This window comes from Urocampus carinirostris, chromosome 1 (genome assembly GCF_059441175.1).
Source record: "Urocampus carinirostris isolate Australia breed hairy pipefish chromosome 1, RoL_Ucar_1.0, whole genome shotgun sequence".
Lineage (NCBI taxonomy): Eukaryota > Metazoa > Chordata > Actinopteri > Syngnathiformes > Syngnathidae > Urocampus > Urocampus carinirostris.
Genome location: NC_142349.1, coordinates 27532763 through 27548820, shown reverse-complemented (window position 1 = coordinate 27548820; position 16058 = coordinate 27532763). Strand labels below are relative to the sequence as shown.

Sequence of the window (16058 nt, the reverse complement as noted above, 5' to 3'; positions counted from 1 at the left end):
GGAACCAAACGCAAAAAGCAAAATGATGATCATTAGTAACTGGATCCGCAGATTGCGCCAGGTGTACGCAGAGCTTGAGATGGGCATACGTAGTCCCAGATCGACAGTGATGGAGAAGCGTGGAATAAACCACCATGTACTCCCTATCACCCAAATAAGTTATTTCATTTACAATCAACGGCCACATTACCCCTTTTAACGTTTTTATGGTGTCCTCAACTATGTCCGCCTTACAACAACACACGCACAGGGCATACCGCAAAAAAGGGCACAACACATTTTAAAGAAAATCTAATACTTTTATGTGCGTCTTTTAGTTGTGAAAATACAAAAAAAAATTTTTTTTTGTGCAACACTCAAATAGGATATTTCAATGGCTAAAAGTACATGGGTTACCCTTATACCTTATTAGAGAAGTCTTATATTGTCATATAATTGGTAACAATATATATTAATCTTTGACAATATAGACAGCTGGTATTCTTAAGTACATATAATTAACTAACCATAGTTAGTTCTCTTGTCTCTAATGTCTCTAGTGTGCTTAATAGTTCTGTCAGTTTAAACATTAAACAGATAAACATTGAAATAACACTGCATTATGGATTACATTCTCAGTAAGCTTTTAACATAGACAAATGAATGTTGGTGTGTTATGTAAAATAAAAATTGGACCACCTTTAGAGCCATTGTAAACAGCTATGCCATTTACTAAAAAGAATATGAGTCATAATCATAAGTAGCTTCTGCCTTTCAACCAAGGAGCCCAATTAGTGTGTGTAGTTATGTCACAGCTCAAGCATCAGTAGTGATCACTACAATCATTACTCCAATTTGCAACCCTATTAATAAAAAACACAAAGCACAGTTTTTTCATGTAGATTCAGATAAACATCACACATAACTTGGTGGCGAAATTGAGAAATACCATCATTCCTATGGAATGGGCAAATGTGCACAAATCTGAAAGATTGACCATTGCACACATACAGTAAAGAGGAAAATGGAGGCATATTCATGCAGAGGTATTTGAGGGTTTGTTGCATGACAAAAAAAACATGATGACAAACCTGTGTCTGGACGATTCAAACAAGGCCCAATGCTCTTATGTGCTAAAATTAGAAAAACATCTGCAAATTGCAACAGACTAGCTTTCATAATATTTGCCTGCAACACATGCATGTTGAATTCTTATTGCTCGTTAATCCACCTGATTTTCGGTCTCATAACTGCAAGATGTCTCTGAAAACAATATGAATGTGGGCTGAGTTTTGTCTCTGGAAAGTGTTAAATACTACAAACACCCAAACAATAATACTTGTTTTCCTCTCTCCTGGATTCTCCCTCCATTCCCCTCCTCTGCCATCTCTTTCTCCAAATCTGTACTTGCTGACATCAGCAACCAGCAGCGCCCCCTAGATACCACCCACACCGCTCCTATCTACATCACAATACAATTACACACACACAGGCACACATGTGAAGTGCATTCAGCGATCAAATATATCAAGGTCCTACATAATGTGACGTGAAATTACAAACTGACATGATTGATGCTCATCTACTGCTCATAAAAGGGTGCTGCAGTATCTACCGCCACCATTTCATTAACTGTAAATTATAAGTCCTCTTTAAGTCACATGGACAAGCGTTCCTTCGTCATTCATATATTCATCCTACCTTAGTATCCGGTGGGAATGCTCAACATTGTAGGCAAAGGATATGGCCATTCGGTGATCTTTTTGGCGTATTTTCTCACAAAGTTGTCTTCACTGAAAATAAACAAGGAGCGATTGACAGTAAAGCAGTTCTGGCGTACTGGTATTGGGTTGTATAGGGCCATAGTCCGAGCCCTCTGCGCCATGGATTGCTTGTACATTCTTTGGGCTCCTGGCCCTCCGGGTGGACCGTGGCCGATTCCATGCCCGTGGGCATGCCCGTGTGCGTGTCCGTGTCCATGCCCGTGCCCATGTCCGTGTGGTCCTCCTTGTCTGCCTCCACCACGACTGCCTGCCCCCCCCCCACCAGGCCCTCCACCGTACCTGGCTGGTACTTCGTCTCCAAATCGCGCCATTCTCTGGAAACCAGAAGCAGCCAATCTTGACGAAGCAGTGGAGAAGGAGACCGGTGCTCAGCTGCACAGCCACACATTACATCCCATCTGGATCAGAACATCTCCTATATTTAAACGGGTCAAGGTTCTTCTGCTCCAAAGTAGCCTGGTGGCCCCAAGTAGAAGCCACCCTCCTTGTCTTTCTGCACCAGGGGCCTATACGGGGTGAGAGGGATTCGAATGGTTCACACTAAAGGGCGTCTCAAATCCTATGGTTGTCTTGGATCGGTCCGAAAACAGAAGACGAAACCCCACTGCTAATCATGGGTACTTATTCATCATGAATCATGGCTCAACATACAAGCTGGATAAAAACGCTTCAGAGGCAGCGTAGGATTTAGTTATTCCCTGTCATGACAACATGGCATGACAGTCCAGACATCTGTAAAAGGACGCCGACCTAATGAATTAACATTAACGGAATCTGATCTTAAAAAAAGGGCCCAAAGATTATTGGTCAAATGATGCAAATTTGATCCTTATAAAAACTGGGTTCACTAAAAAACATTGAAAATGAAAAGCAAGCATGGTTTATTTATTTATTTCTAAGACATCCGCAATATTTGGTAGTGTTGCAATAACGTGGCCGTGTGCCACTGTTAATTTTACCTTAAAGTGGAGGATCTGACAAGCCTCGAACGCAAATGGGGTGCGGGGTAGAGGGTAATTGGTTTATAAAAAAAACAATACGCCGTGCAAAAAAAGAAGAGACGGAAACTCCCATGTTGCTTTAAAATGTCCATGCCGTCGTAGTGAAGATGAGAAAGGCGAACAGCATCTTCCTCCCGTCTTTCAACACCTGGCTAGCCATCCAAGGATGGAGAGGACACAGTGCAAAAGGCAAGCGTGGGACGTTCTCTTCCACACCGTTTTACAGCCTCTCGTGAACAACGTCTCTTTCTGTGTCCCGAGCAAGTCAAACCTCCGTTGTCTTGGATCGCTTCGACGTCCTGCTAGAACGTCCTGCCGATCTCATTGGAGCGCATAGGGGAGGTGGTGGTAAGGAGGCGGGGGGTTCCGCCACCAGCAGTCCCAAGGGGAGAGGAAGGAGAGGCTCGGGGAAAGGGGGATGGATTGATGGATCGAGAAAATAATGAAAAAATAAATGATAAAAGCGGAGCATGTGTCTAAACTACACAGCCACACGCCCTATGTGCGTGCCGCTGAAGGGGCGCTGGATCCGCACAAACATTATGACGCAAGCACCTTGCACACGTATGCCGTCGGCAGCCGATTATTGCTTTGCGCTTCTCCCACTGACTCATGCCAGCCAAAATAATTGAGTATAGAAATAGACATACAATCGATCATTCCAAAATTTCATACGGATGCGCAAAGAAATTGGCAAATGCATGCGCATAGGAAAGGGGTGTTGGTTACATGCGGCGCGTACACGTGCGCACCTGCAAACACGCCAGCAATACGTGCACGCGCGCGCGCATGCGAGGCGTCTGTGTGTACGAAATGAAAGGAGGAAAAGGAGGGAGGCTATTCTTAGAAACAGACATTTGGAAATTAATGGAGGGGGAGAGCGCTTCATACTCTACCCCCACCTTCCCCAAGTTGTCCACCTTTCCTCTCCTCCCTCGCTCATAAACAGTGGCGTTTGCAAAATGGACTATTGCCGTTACATACTCAGCTCATGCACAACTTTAGCGCCTCCTCCTCAAAGTACTCGATTATATGCAATTTTTTCCTCCTGAGATAAAATGTCTCAACTTTTTTTTTTTTTTTGCAAAAGGCTTCAGTGGTTAAATCTGTTCAGTCAGTTTATTTTGTGAATTGCATATGTGCCAGTAATTAGAAAAAGAAAGGAACTGTAGAATTATAAATAAGTAACGCCCTGTAAAAGCTAAGAACACATATCTACTTACCGTGAATTATGGACTATAGAGCACACCCGATTAAAAGCGCCATTTTCAAAATCAGGAACTAATCTTAATTTTCTTCTTTGTACATGCCGCTATTCAATTCGTATGTAGAAATTGAGGACTTGATTTGTGGGTGCAAACTATCGTGAATATGTTGTAAATATTGATCAAAGTACATACTGTCAAACCTCCTGTTTTCGCTCCTGTTATATTTTATATGAATAATAATAGCAAAATGGTAAATGGTATGCATTTATATAGCACTTTTCAAGTCAATGAAGACCTCCCAAAGCGCTTTACAATGTGCTTCACACTTACCCATTCACACACACACTCACATACCAATAGCGGCCATGCAGCCATGCAAGGTGACGAGCAAAGAAATCGACAAATTTCTTTTGAAAAAGTGTTTTCAGACATCACTTTGGTGCTTTATATGTGTATGTGTATGCTCGCCGTGTTCTTAAGAATCTACACAGAAAGATCTTACAGTTGAGGATTTTTTTCTGGTCCGCCTCAGTTCTAAGCCAGCCAAGGTGAGCAGCCGGAGACCCACCACCGGTCAGGGCAGGGAGCGCAGCCACGTTGACGCAGGGCCCCAATTGGTGCTGCAGCTGGGGAGATCCGCGGGGAAGGCCCAACACCTTTGGGACCATCTTCCTCAAGAAAAAAAGGACAAGCCGAACCATATTTAAAGCCACAGTGTTTAAAATGTAGGAAAAAAGTAAAGGCTTGTAGTCAGAAATTTACAGTATTTCCCTTTATGTTATTATCAAGACTCCATTTGGTAACCTAAGCCGGCAGACTTTCAGAGGTATGGTGCACCCAAAACAGCTTGTCAGGTGGCCAAACCTACACCCTCTTCACACTCAAGGTCCATAAATGTGAGCTCAATTGCTCAATTGTGAGGGTTTCTATTTGCATTGTCACATATCAGTGGCAAATGCCCCTCACTGGCCCAAAAGGTTTTATAATGCACATGTGTACAGGGGAGTTTAGTGTACAACTCTAATCAAGCTTATCAATCATGTTCATTTTGGATAAATGCTATTTTATTTTTTGTTTTCTTTTTCTCTTGAATTATGTTCGAAATAAAAAGTTCAATGCTATTCGTTCAATTTATGGATTTCTTGTATGATTGCGGTGGAGAAAAAGACTCAGTGTTGATTGAGTCTGGGGGCGATCTTACCACTCTAGCATGTCTTGTTGGTTAAAAATGTTTTTCATTTCAATTGAAGTGGTCTAGGATTATTCAACACTGTTTGGGAGAGTCACTTCTCATTTGTGAACATCACATTGCACTTTGTGGTTGGAAACACTATTACTGCACCATGACCAGTTTTTACTCATTCATCAGACACGCAACAATTAGGCTAAGTTAAGTGTGTTTTTGCATTTCATTTAATGCAGCTAAAATAAAGACCAAAATCTGTTGATGATAACAAAATCATGGTGTTGGGTAGTGTTGGCAAAATGAAACCCAACAAAGCAGTGAAGCCTTGCAGGGAAATGTTCCACACATACTAGGCTGGTTACATCCATGGTTGAGTGCCTCACGAAAGACTGTAGCCCACAATATTAGAGGACAGACTTTAAAAAATCTAATATCTATTATATTTCCAAATGGATTGAATCCAGAAATAGCTTTTTCTCTGAATGGGAAATGACGATACATATTTAAGGGTGACCAGGAGAATTTATTCACCCTCTGCTTGGGATTCAGTCAGGAAAGAAACCTTCCTCGTGCAGACTACAATCAATAACAGCACGACCTTAAACGTCTATCTGATACGCCAGAAAGCAAAGCGATCGTTTAGCTTTGTGTCCATTTAAGCAACGCTTCCGACTGAAAGAGGCTCTATGACCCCACCACAAGGGCATGCGGACAGAGTAAGACAGATAGATGGATAGACAGATAGACGGATGGATGGATAATGCACTCTTTCAAATACTTTTGATATAATTTCTCGGTCAATGTCAAATATGGTGGATAGTGGAGATGTGAGGAGAGGGCCGAAAAAGGAGTGTCGTGACTCAATGATTCATAAGACTGAATAATTCAATGGCTGGATGCTTGTAGTGCACTCCGCCCCTGCTGAACCGAACAAATCCAATGTAAAACTAAGATCAAACCTTCCCAAATTAATTCCCATAATTGCAAAACTAAATCCCCCCAAAAAAGGAAGGTTGGGTAGATACTGCCTTTCAATCAACACGTTACAGTGGAAAAAATGATAATGAAAAACAAAAAAAAACCTGCCTTTTGGATATGTTGATTTATTGATGTTTTTATTTTTAGTAACATTAAATAAACACACACAACTTGCTATGAACACTCGTCACATTTCATTACATCCCCATATTTTGCAAAACTTGACGTTTGTCATTGTTTTGTTCAGCTTCACATTGTTGCACCCCATTGGCAACATTCTCAATCCGTTTGATTTTCTTCATGACGAGGGTGTAATAAAGTGAAAAGAAGAAGAATAGTGCTGGGGGCTGCATCATGGTACTGGCCAATAAAGTGGATATCGCATCAATTGCACGTGTGCGCGTGTCTTGGAGTAAGAGTATACCATTTAATTCACAAGCTCACTGACCGAGACCACCAGCAGGCACACAAAGGAAGTGCTAATCATCCTTATAAAACTCATTGATGCATTTAAACATAGATGTGACTTGTATAAATACGCATAATGTATGATTTAATACAGGGGAAGGGGAAGGGCAAACTACAGTCCAAGGGCATCTCATGGCCGGTCAGGCTTTTTAATCCGGTCCATCTAACAAAAATGGTAAACATATCATGAGAATTGTGTGTTTTAGAAAATTAAATAATGACTAATAACTTTGTTGGATCTCCTTAATAAAAATATATATGCAAACATAAAAGAAGTCCAATAGGGAATCAATACAGCACTGAGACGGTTACCCAAAATATGCTTCAGTGTGTTGGCAGGAACTGGATTACCAATTTGACGTATGCCGTGTCTCTGGCGGTGCACGTATTGAACATTTGTGACATTATTCACATAATCCACGTGCATTTGTATTTCTCATTTAGATTTGGAAGAATAAATCTTATTATCATCAACATTATTAGTTTTGAATTTATATTACCTCAATCATTTGTCAAGTCAAGTCAAGTCAAATTTATTTATATAGCCCTTAATCACAAAAATGTCTCAAAGGACTGCACAAGATTACAATTACAAAATTACACAATTACCCAATCTCAAACCAGCATGCGAGCAAGCAACAACCCAAAAACCCCAGCGTGAGGAGAAAAGAGAAACCCCGAGAAAGGACCCCACATGTGGCAATCCCCCCTCCAGGATTGACCAGGGTGAATTACAATTAGCATTACTGTACACATAATAGTAAACATTAGGTAAGATGTTGAAAATGTCCGGAAAGTGCATGACATCAAGGACGCCCCCAGCCTGCAAACCAGTCCAGAAAGTCTATGACGGCCACGACGCTGCCTCCCGTCTCTGCCAGCTGGTAAATGCAGGGGTTGACATGCTGCAGGTCAGACGCTGGTCCGCTGACCCATCCCAAAGCATCCTTCTCCTTCGTATCAGCCAGGCAGGCGTCGGAAAAAGACAGGACAAAACAGAATATGAGGTAGGCATCAATCATATGCTTTGGAATAGAAGTGTGTCTTAAGCCTCGATTTAAAAACTCGATTTTGCTTTCTTCTTTATATACATCTCAAAGAATAACAATTTTTTGGAAAACACCCACTATATAATAGTAAATAATATTGTACTAATGAAAAAAAAAAGTGGTGGCAGCTCAAAAGTTTCCCAAATTAATATACAACCACTAGAAAAAGTGTGGCATCAACAGTCTTTCCTTAAATGGGCACTGGGCTTAGATTAAGTCTGCCCGTCAGTCAGCAGTTAAAAACAGTGCAGTTATCACACCTTAGAGCAGGGGTCGGGAACCTATGGCTCGCGAGCCATATATGGCTCTTTCTATGAATATCTATGGCTCAGAGACAAATTTGATTGCATGCAAAATATCTCCCTCTTGTTCGAAACTTGAGTTGTTCATCCTATTCAGATACACGCAAATCCAATCCAAAGCTAAGTGTACGATGTTACTTCGCAGTATATATAGGGCACGTTTTTCACTACAATTTACAGTCAAGGTGTCACACAAAAAAGGTGGGAAAAAAAACTCGTTTTGGCTGTACAACGCTAAAGAATCCTTTATATAAAAGTTCACTATATAATCTGTGTTCAGTGTTCAGATACCTTATGATGAATCCACAGAACACACTGTAAATACGCCAAAACACCGGAAGAGAACTTAGTCTTTTGATTGTGTGAGTGGGAGGGATGGGTGGAGCCATGCAAAAAGCGCAAGCACTCCCTCCCATCTCTCGCCCTACGCCATCTGCGCCAAAAGTGAGCTCATCAGGCTCCCTATTTGCAGAATGTTGTGACGTTTTTACACAATAACTGCTTGCATCTGGTTTTGAAACCAATATGTATGAAAAAAAAGGGTCAAAAGGAGTTTAACCGATCTTGAGTAATTGCAAGAAAGAGACAAGTTTAAAGTGGTATGTTTGTTGATTTTGGGACAGGGGCTCTGGCATTATTCTCTTTTCATATTTTTTATCAAATCATCAAAAATAAATGTGCTGAAGACTAAGCTTTTGTCTGGGGTGCGGGTTTAGCAATTTTGTAAATTTGTCTCATAATATATGGTGTGGCTCTTTCCCAAAATAAAATTAATATTTTTTGCTTTTATGGCTCTTTGAGTCAAAAAGGTTCCCGATCCCTGCCTTAGAGGGTTCCTGGACTAAGTGCATAGGCAAGAATCATGGCTCCAACAAGTGAGATGTCTCTTGAGATCAAAGACAGGATCGTCAAACTAATTCTAATCATATGGTTGCCAAAGATGTGGCCTGTTCAGTCAGCTGTATCGAAGATTTGGACCAAGTTCAAACAGCATGGGAAGGTCGTTAAAGTCAAGCGTACTGATAGGCCAAGGTAGACATGTAGGCGTCAAGACAAACAACTAAAGTCCATATGTTTTAAAAACAGAAAATGCACAATACAGATGAAAAGGATAGTTGGAGTCAAGATATGTGGCAGAACTGTGCAAAATCGCCTATAAGAATATGGAAGCTAAAAGGAAACCATCGTTGACGCTTAAACTCAAAAGAACAAAACACAATGACTAAGGAGAGGCAATCATGGACTGTGGATGCCTGGATGAATGTTACTTTCAGTGATGAGCCAAAAATCTGCTTTAGACATGGTGATGATACTGGAACCTTCGGTGCTGTTCCGGTGATATTTACAAAAAGGACTGCCTAAAGAAAACATCAAAATTCCCACAGTCCTTCATGATATGGGCTGCATGACCAGCAAAGGCACTGGAGAGATTGCTCTGGTCAAATCTACAATAAATGCACAAGTTTACATTGACGTTTTGGACAGCTTTCTTATTCCTTTATTTAAAACAAATGTTTGAGGATGATAAACTCATTTTCCAAGATGACAATGCATCATACCACAGAGCAAAAACTGTGAAAGCATTCCATTCATGTTTCCATATATTTTTCCTCAGAATAGAGTGATTCCATATTCATTTCACTGCACTTGCTCTATAAAAGTAACATTTACTTACCATTGCAATGAGTATTCTTACTTTCTTTGATGTCATTATGTTGCATTTTGGAATAATCTTACGATTGTCTCATGATCGTTATCTGAGTTTTTTCTACGGAATAAAATATCAGAGTGAGGGCTTGCACAAGACTTGTGATTCCATACTTTTTGATAGGTGTTGTAGATGTTCCTCGTATTTATACGTTTTTGATTGTTTAAATTTTGTAGGCTGTACAACAATTTTTGTATGGGATAAATCCATACTTTTAAATCCCTTTTTTTAGACCGATCTCGTTTTGTCAATTTCAACTCTAATATCTAATCTAATGAGCAACATTAAATTTACTGCAAGTGGAAGAAGAACTAAGAGAGATGCTAAAAGATATGCTTGTGTTGCTTATGTCCAGTTTCCTTCCACATTTCGAAAACATGCATGGCAGGTCAATTGGTGACTCCAAATTGTCCCTAGGTATGAGTGTGTGAATGCTTGTCTGCCTCTGGGTCCCCTCCGACTGGCTAGCAACCAGTTGAGGGTGTACCCTGCCCATGGCCTGGAGATAGCAGGGATGGGCTTCAGCACCCCCCGTGACTCTCGTGAGGATAAGCTGTGCAGATAATTGTTGGAAGGATTTGATAATTAAGATAAACTTGTTAACACAAGCCATCTTTGTTTTTATTCTACCTAGTCCGTCTTGCTGTGAGTCAGTGGGTGCCCCATTGTGTTTCTAAGGTTTAGGGAATTGCGATCATTAAAGGTGCTGTCCAGAATTTAAAAAAATGTTGCTTTCTGCCGCCATTTCTTTGCTTAAGGTCATGATCGCAGCCTCAGTCATTTTCCAATTAGTATGTGCATATCTTAACCAAGCTCAAATTAACCTTTTTTTCTTCATATTTTTGGGGGTTTGGGTTGGCAATTGAACAGTATTTGAAACAAACCTTTCATAACTTTTATTGTTTTGTGTTACAATAGCAAAAAACAAGCATAGGGTCATTCTCAACCCCCACAAATGATCCCCCCCACCAACCCACCGCTCCCTTCCTTCCTACCTAATGTGATGTAGGTCCCAGAACAGCGTTGGTAAAAGTAAGATAATAGCAGATAGGCCCAGTAGAAAAAAATATATATATAAAGGCTCTTTAAAACCAGTTGGACAATGAATGAATGAATGAATGAAAACTTTATTCGAACATCAAAATAAAAACCGAACAAAAACAATAACTCAACAACTAAATAATGTTACATAGTATGTTTGAAAAGGGATAATAAGAAGCAAAAGCTTATATTCCCTACCCCTTCATCTTTCCCACCAAATACACCAATGATATAACAACAATTGTAATGATATTAATAATAACAGTTATGATATAAGAATAGCAACAATAACACAAAGTTAACTAGACGCACTATTCTCAATCTCCCGCACCACTCATACCCCACCCTCCTCATCTCTGTATTCCGCCAGGAATGTTTCTTTGTATCTAAACCTGAACAAGTGAATAGTTGGACATCGTTTGATCTCGTCTTGCAAACTGTTCCAAAGCTTGACTCCACACACAGACACACACATACTTTTCCTGGCTGTTCTCACCTTTGTTTATGAATTCACTACAGCCCCTTAAGTTATAATTTCAATCTTTCCGAATGAATAATTTATGGATGGTTTCTGGCACTATGTTTATGTTGACCTTAAATAGCAGTTGTGCAGTGAACAATTTTACTAAATCATATAATTCTAATAATTTGGACTGCAGGAATAAAATATTAGTGCGATCTCGATATTATAGCCTGTGTATGGTTCTAATTGCACGATTTTGGAGGATAAAAAGGGGCTGTAGTGAACTTTTGTAATTATTGCCCCAGACTTCTGCACAACAATATTAACCCAAACTCAATAGAAAAAATATTTTACTTTCAACTTTCTAAAGAGAGTTTAAAGGACGCACCCCACCTTGAGCGGCGCTTTCGGCTAAAGTTTATACATATGTATTTACAAAGAAGAGAGTACTCATTGACAGTGTCGATTAATGTTCACTGTGGTGGCATTTACCTGAACAGATGGTGTGGATGTTGGTACCTTCTTTTTAGTAACAAATTAACAAATAAATAAACAAACAAAAGCGTCTTGCCTTTAAAATGAGGAATGTTACTGACCCCGAGTGGCCATTTTGAAGAACAGGCGCATCACGATTTTCCCCTAACAACACCACCCAAAATGCACTTCGTTTCCAATATGGCGTTCTAGTCGAGTCGAAGTACCTAAATAAACAGATTTGAAAAATATGTATTAAATTATCAGAAATATGAAACTATTACTAAACGTGGTCAAAAGCATCCACACGACAGCGTTTTGCACAGGTCGTGTTCGATATTTCAACTCTCTGTCTGAGAGCAGTTTGAAAGCTCAACAGGACGAACCACTGGTAATCGGGTCAAGCAGGGCTCTGGTCCAGGGACTCCGGAGTCAGGTGGAGGTGAGGACGTCGTTTATATCCGAGGAAGACGAATTTGCCCTCCTGCGGGAACTCGAACCGACTTTGAAGAAGAAACGTTACGAATTTGATCATTGGGACGATGTAAGTCACATACCACTGCAACCAAAATGTTCAGTATTTAAGAGGATAACTGAACGCGAATTAATACAAGTGAATTTAAAGAACAGTAGAATCCATTTCAAAAAATTATGACACTAGCCTCAAACAATGCATTATCATACCTGTCAACCTCCAGGGCTCCATGCCCTTACAAAATGTTGTATTTTCCCTTACAAAATACAAAATAATCTTACACCATATTTTTTTCCCAAACGTGTTTATTTATGTAGTTTAACATGTTATATTGTACATGTGTTTCGTTATATCACATTTATTGTTAATTAACATTTTGTTGTGAGATACTTAGTTGTTCGACATGAAAGAGGTTTATTATAAAAAAGGTTCAAAAATTAAGTAGCTTGGACGTTCACCGTAGAAGTAGTGGTTAGCGCGTGTGCGGAACAGTTCCAAGGTCTTGGGAACCTCCTGTGTGGGTTCAAATCCAGCTACCGGACTTACTGTGCGGCGTTTGTATGTTCTCCCTGTGCTTGTGTGGGTTTCTTCCGGGCACTCCGGTTTCCTCCCACATTCCCAAGACATGCGTTTCAGGTCCAAATTGTCCCTAGGTGTGAATGAGCGAGCGAGTTGTCTGTCCCAGTGTGCCCTGCGATTGGCTGGCAACCACTTCAGGGTGTCCCCTGCCCACTGCCCGATGATTGCTGGGATGGGCTACAGCACCCCCGCGACCATACTGAGGATAAGCGGTGCAGCTAATGAGATGAGATGAATACATTTTCTTATTCAAATTATTAATTCATTTTCTGCATTAAATTATTGTTGGTAATATACTGATTAAAGGGATAACCACAAACCTTTCATTTTCTTCTTTTATACTTCCTTTTTTTCTTAGCCTTTTTATACAACATAATAATTAGTAATATAACGCATCAAAGCAAGTGAGCCGTTTGAGAGCCGGCTCTCTTTAATGAGTTGAGCTAAAAAAGCCGGTTCTCTAAAAAGAGACGGACTTCCCTTCACTACACTTCACCGCATGCAGGGATCAGAATTTTCCGCGGATCCGCGGATTTCCGCTGTTTTTGAACCCCAAAGGCATTCCGACTTTTTCACTTTTTCTCTTGCGTAGCAAACAAATTCAAAATCCGACTGTCTCACTCTTTCCTTTATTGCTCTGGCGCACCCTGGCGGCCGTGGGGGGGCGTCGGTGGGGCTCCGCCCTGCTTTATTCCTGGACCCTGGCTATTTCAGCTGAAAATGAAAATCTCCATTCTGATCCCTGCGCATGAAATCCGATGTTTTTTAAGACCACATGTAAATCAAATTTACTCGATCAACCCCGCCTGTTGTTTTCAGATCAGAATGACTTACGGCGTTTTAATTCAGGTTCGGCCATTGCGACTTGATGATTGTGTCCAAAGAAAATTCAAAATATGTTGTAATGTAGGCCTACTGCTCTGCTTCCGCTTTGTTCACGTGTGATTGGAATGATGCATGATGGGAAATCCCTAGGCGGCAGACGCATGCGCACAGTAGCATCAAACCGCTCGCTTGGTTTGCAAAGAAAAAAACGATACGGAGATAGAGGCTACTGCGGCGAACTCGTTTGACCTGATTGATTTGCCGTTTCGTGATAGTTGGTGTATACCGGATGGTACCCATCATTGACAGCTTTGCGTTTTTTCATACAGACTTTCTTGTACGTCGTACACGTCTCGAAATAAACGTACTTTGTACGGCAAAAACGTACAGGTTGACAGGTATGTGAATCCATTTCAAAAAATTATGACGCCAGCCTCAAACAAGTCATTATTTGCCCTTCTCTTTAGGCTATTCATGGCTACAGAGAAACGGAACGTGTGACATGGGGAGCAGCATGCCAGAACATCTTAACCCGTGTCCGATCCGAAGCATTTGCCTCTGGAAGCTCACTTCTTGGGCCTGTCCATGTCCTGGATTTGGACAAAACTGGCTACATTAAACCTCACATTGACAGTGTCAAGGTATCTAAATGTGAATACAAAGAAAGAGCTCTACAGGACATTAATCGCCGTTTTTTTTTTGTTATGGGTTGTGGTTAACAGTTCTGTGGCAGCACCATCACTGGATTGAGTCTCTTATCAGATAGTGTCATGCGCTTAGTCCAAGAAAATGATCCCAGTGAGTGGATAGACCTGCTGCTGCCCAGACGCTCCCTCTACATTCTAAGGTTAGTATATTATTTGGTGACACTCCTACACTTTCGCACTAATGACTTTCTGATTTCATTTTTAGGGACCGGGCAAGATACAACTTCACTCATGAGATTTTAAAAGATGAAGAGTCGTTGTTTAACGGAAAGCGAGTGCCTCGGCAGCGACGCATCTCTGTTATATGTCGGAACCTTCCAGCCTAAAATCAACTTCAACCCAGATGGGATTTGAGTTCTACCTGAGCACCAAATATATTGTATAAAGCCTTGATAGGTTGTCTGCATCACTGTTTAAAGTAGCCCACATCCAGAATTAAGCGCGATGCTCAATATGTACATGACAGATACCATACCAAATGTGTTAACCAGAGGTTCTCTTGACGCGTTGATTGCGATCTGCATGTCGATCGAAAGTAGTACTGGTCAATCATGGCAATGTATATTAAGTGCTATTTGATTGTTGGGATTCGCTGTAATTTGGCTGTCAGCATGAAGATCACTGTTGGTCATGTCAGTAACACATTGGAGACTTCCACATTTTTTTTAATGAAATGTGTAATTTATTACTTTTTTAAAAATACTATTTTATTTATGACGTAATAAGTATTCGATGATTGAGTCCAGATGAAATGAAATATTTATATTTGTATATCGGAAAATGCATGATGGAACCTATTATGCCTTAGAAATACAAAAATAAAATTGATGTTAAACTATCGGTTGGGAATTATATATTATTATTAAGCATAAAGGTATTTGCATAGTTTGATCTCTGCATTTAATATTTTTCAATTCATTGAACTGCTGTACAATGTTACTATTTTTACCTTGCAGTGACATCTTTGGGCAAAAACATTTGCAATGAAATAATTTCTGACAGTATTTGAATGAGGGAGTTGACACATTACAATTTGACTATTGCCTACTTATATTTTAATACATACATATTTGAGTTAATCTTCATTTGTATTAGTTTTTGGTGTAATTAAAGATTGTTCAAAGATTTCTCTGGAGAAGAGCTGTGCAAAAAAAAAACCCACATTTTATATATATATATATATATATATATATATATATATATATATAAGTCTTTTTTTTAACACTCATTTGAGGTTGCACAACAGAATACATCATGTAGTGGTCAAAGAATACCCACTGTCCCTTCAACTGGTATATAGTTTTAAGAAATGAAGACATCTTCAGAATCAATAACTAATACATAAAAATAGCCCACTTACTGTGACGGAACTGAACATTTAGTGGTTCCAAACTACAATTCTCATCAGATATTTAAAAGCCAGCCAAGTCAAGTTTTTCGATGTACTGATCAGCAATCCATGAGGTGTGTCAAGAGTTTAGAATTGTTTGATTGCATATTACAACTGTTTGTATAGGGTCACCATAGGGCAGCTCGGTAGCCTAGATGGTAGGGCGCCCGCTCCGTGACTGGGAGGTCGCTGGTTCAAGCCTCGGCCGAGTCATACCTAAGACTTACAACATTGGTACCCATTGCCTCCCTGCTTGGTGCTGGGCATTAAGGGTTGGAATTGGGGGGTTTGGTCACCTAATGACTCCCAACACAGCAGAAAAAAAAAACCGGCGACGAGTCACGTCGATAGCTTCGCGTGACAAAATGATTTCCGGTAGACATCATGTTGATACTGGCTGAATAATAATAAAATACAAAAAAAAATACAACCTTTTTGAAA

At 40.3% G+C, this 16058-nt stretch overlaps 2 protein-coding genes across 18 annotated transcripts in view; one reads left to right on the top strand and one right to left on the bottom strand.

The window, feature by feature from the left end:
• cacna1aa (calcium voltage-gated channel subunit alpha1 Aa) overlaps positions 1-3291 on the bottom strand; it is a 78494-nt gene extending 75203 nt beyond the window's left edge. For 8 of the 17 annotated variants that reach the window (XM_088333071.1, XM_088333074.1, XM_088333068.1 and 5 more), the window contains exon 1: positions 1726-3289. In XM_088333071.1, coding sequence (XP_088189197.1) covers positions 1726-2074 — 349 coding nt within the window. In that variant the 5' untranslated portion in view covers positions 2075-3289. Of the gene's footprint in view, positions 1-1725 lie in introns of all 17 variants that reach the window. The other 9 variants (XM_088333050.1, XM_088333066.1, XM_088333075.1 and 6 more) reach the window with 4 other exon arrangements.
• An 8526-nt stretch (positions 3292-11817) lies between these two features.
• Positions 11818-15065, top strand: alkbh7 (alkB homolog 7, RNA demethylase). The gene is made up of 4 exons (XM_088354475.1): positions 11818-12185; positions 13988-14161; positions 14243-14367; positions 14433-15065. Exons 1-4 carry the CDS (start codon positions 11913-11915, stop codon positions 14551-14553), a joined length of 693 nt encoding a protein of 230 aa, XP_088210601.1. The 5' UTR covers positions 11818-11912; the 3' UTR covers positions 14554-15065.
• The last annotated feature ends 993 nt before the right edge of the window (positions 15066-16058 follow it).

Bases quoted from the DNA above. Each gene is read 5' to 3' on its own strand.
- alkbh7 (XM_088354475.1), top strand. From the start codon at position 11,913: ATGAAACTATTACTAAACGTGGTCAAAAGCATCCACACGACAGCGTTT. The intron at 12,186-13,987 runs GTAAGTCACATA...CCTTCTCTTTAG, and splicing joins AATTTGATCATTGGGACGAT to GCTATTCATGGCTACAGAGA. The intron at 14,368-14,432 runs GTTAGTATATTA...TTTCATTTTTAG, and splicing joins CGCTCCCTCTACATTCTAAG to GGACCGGGCAAGATACAACT.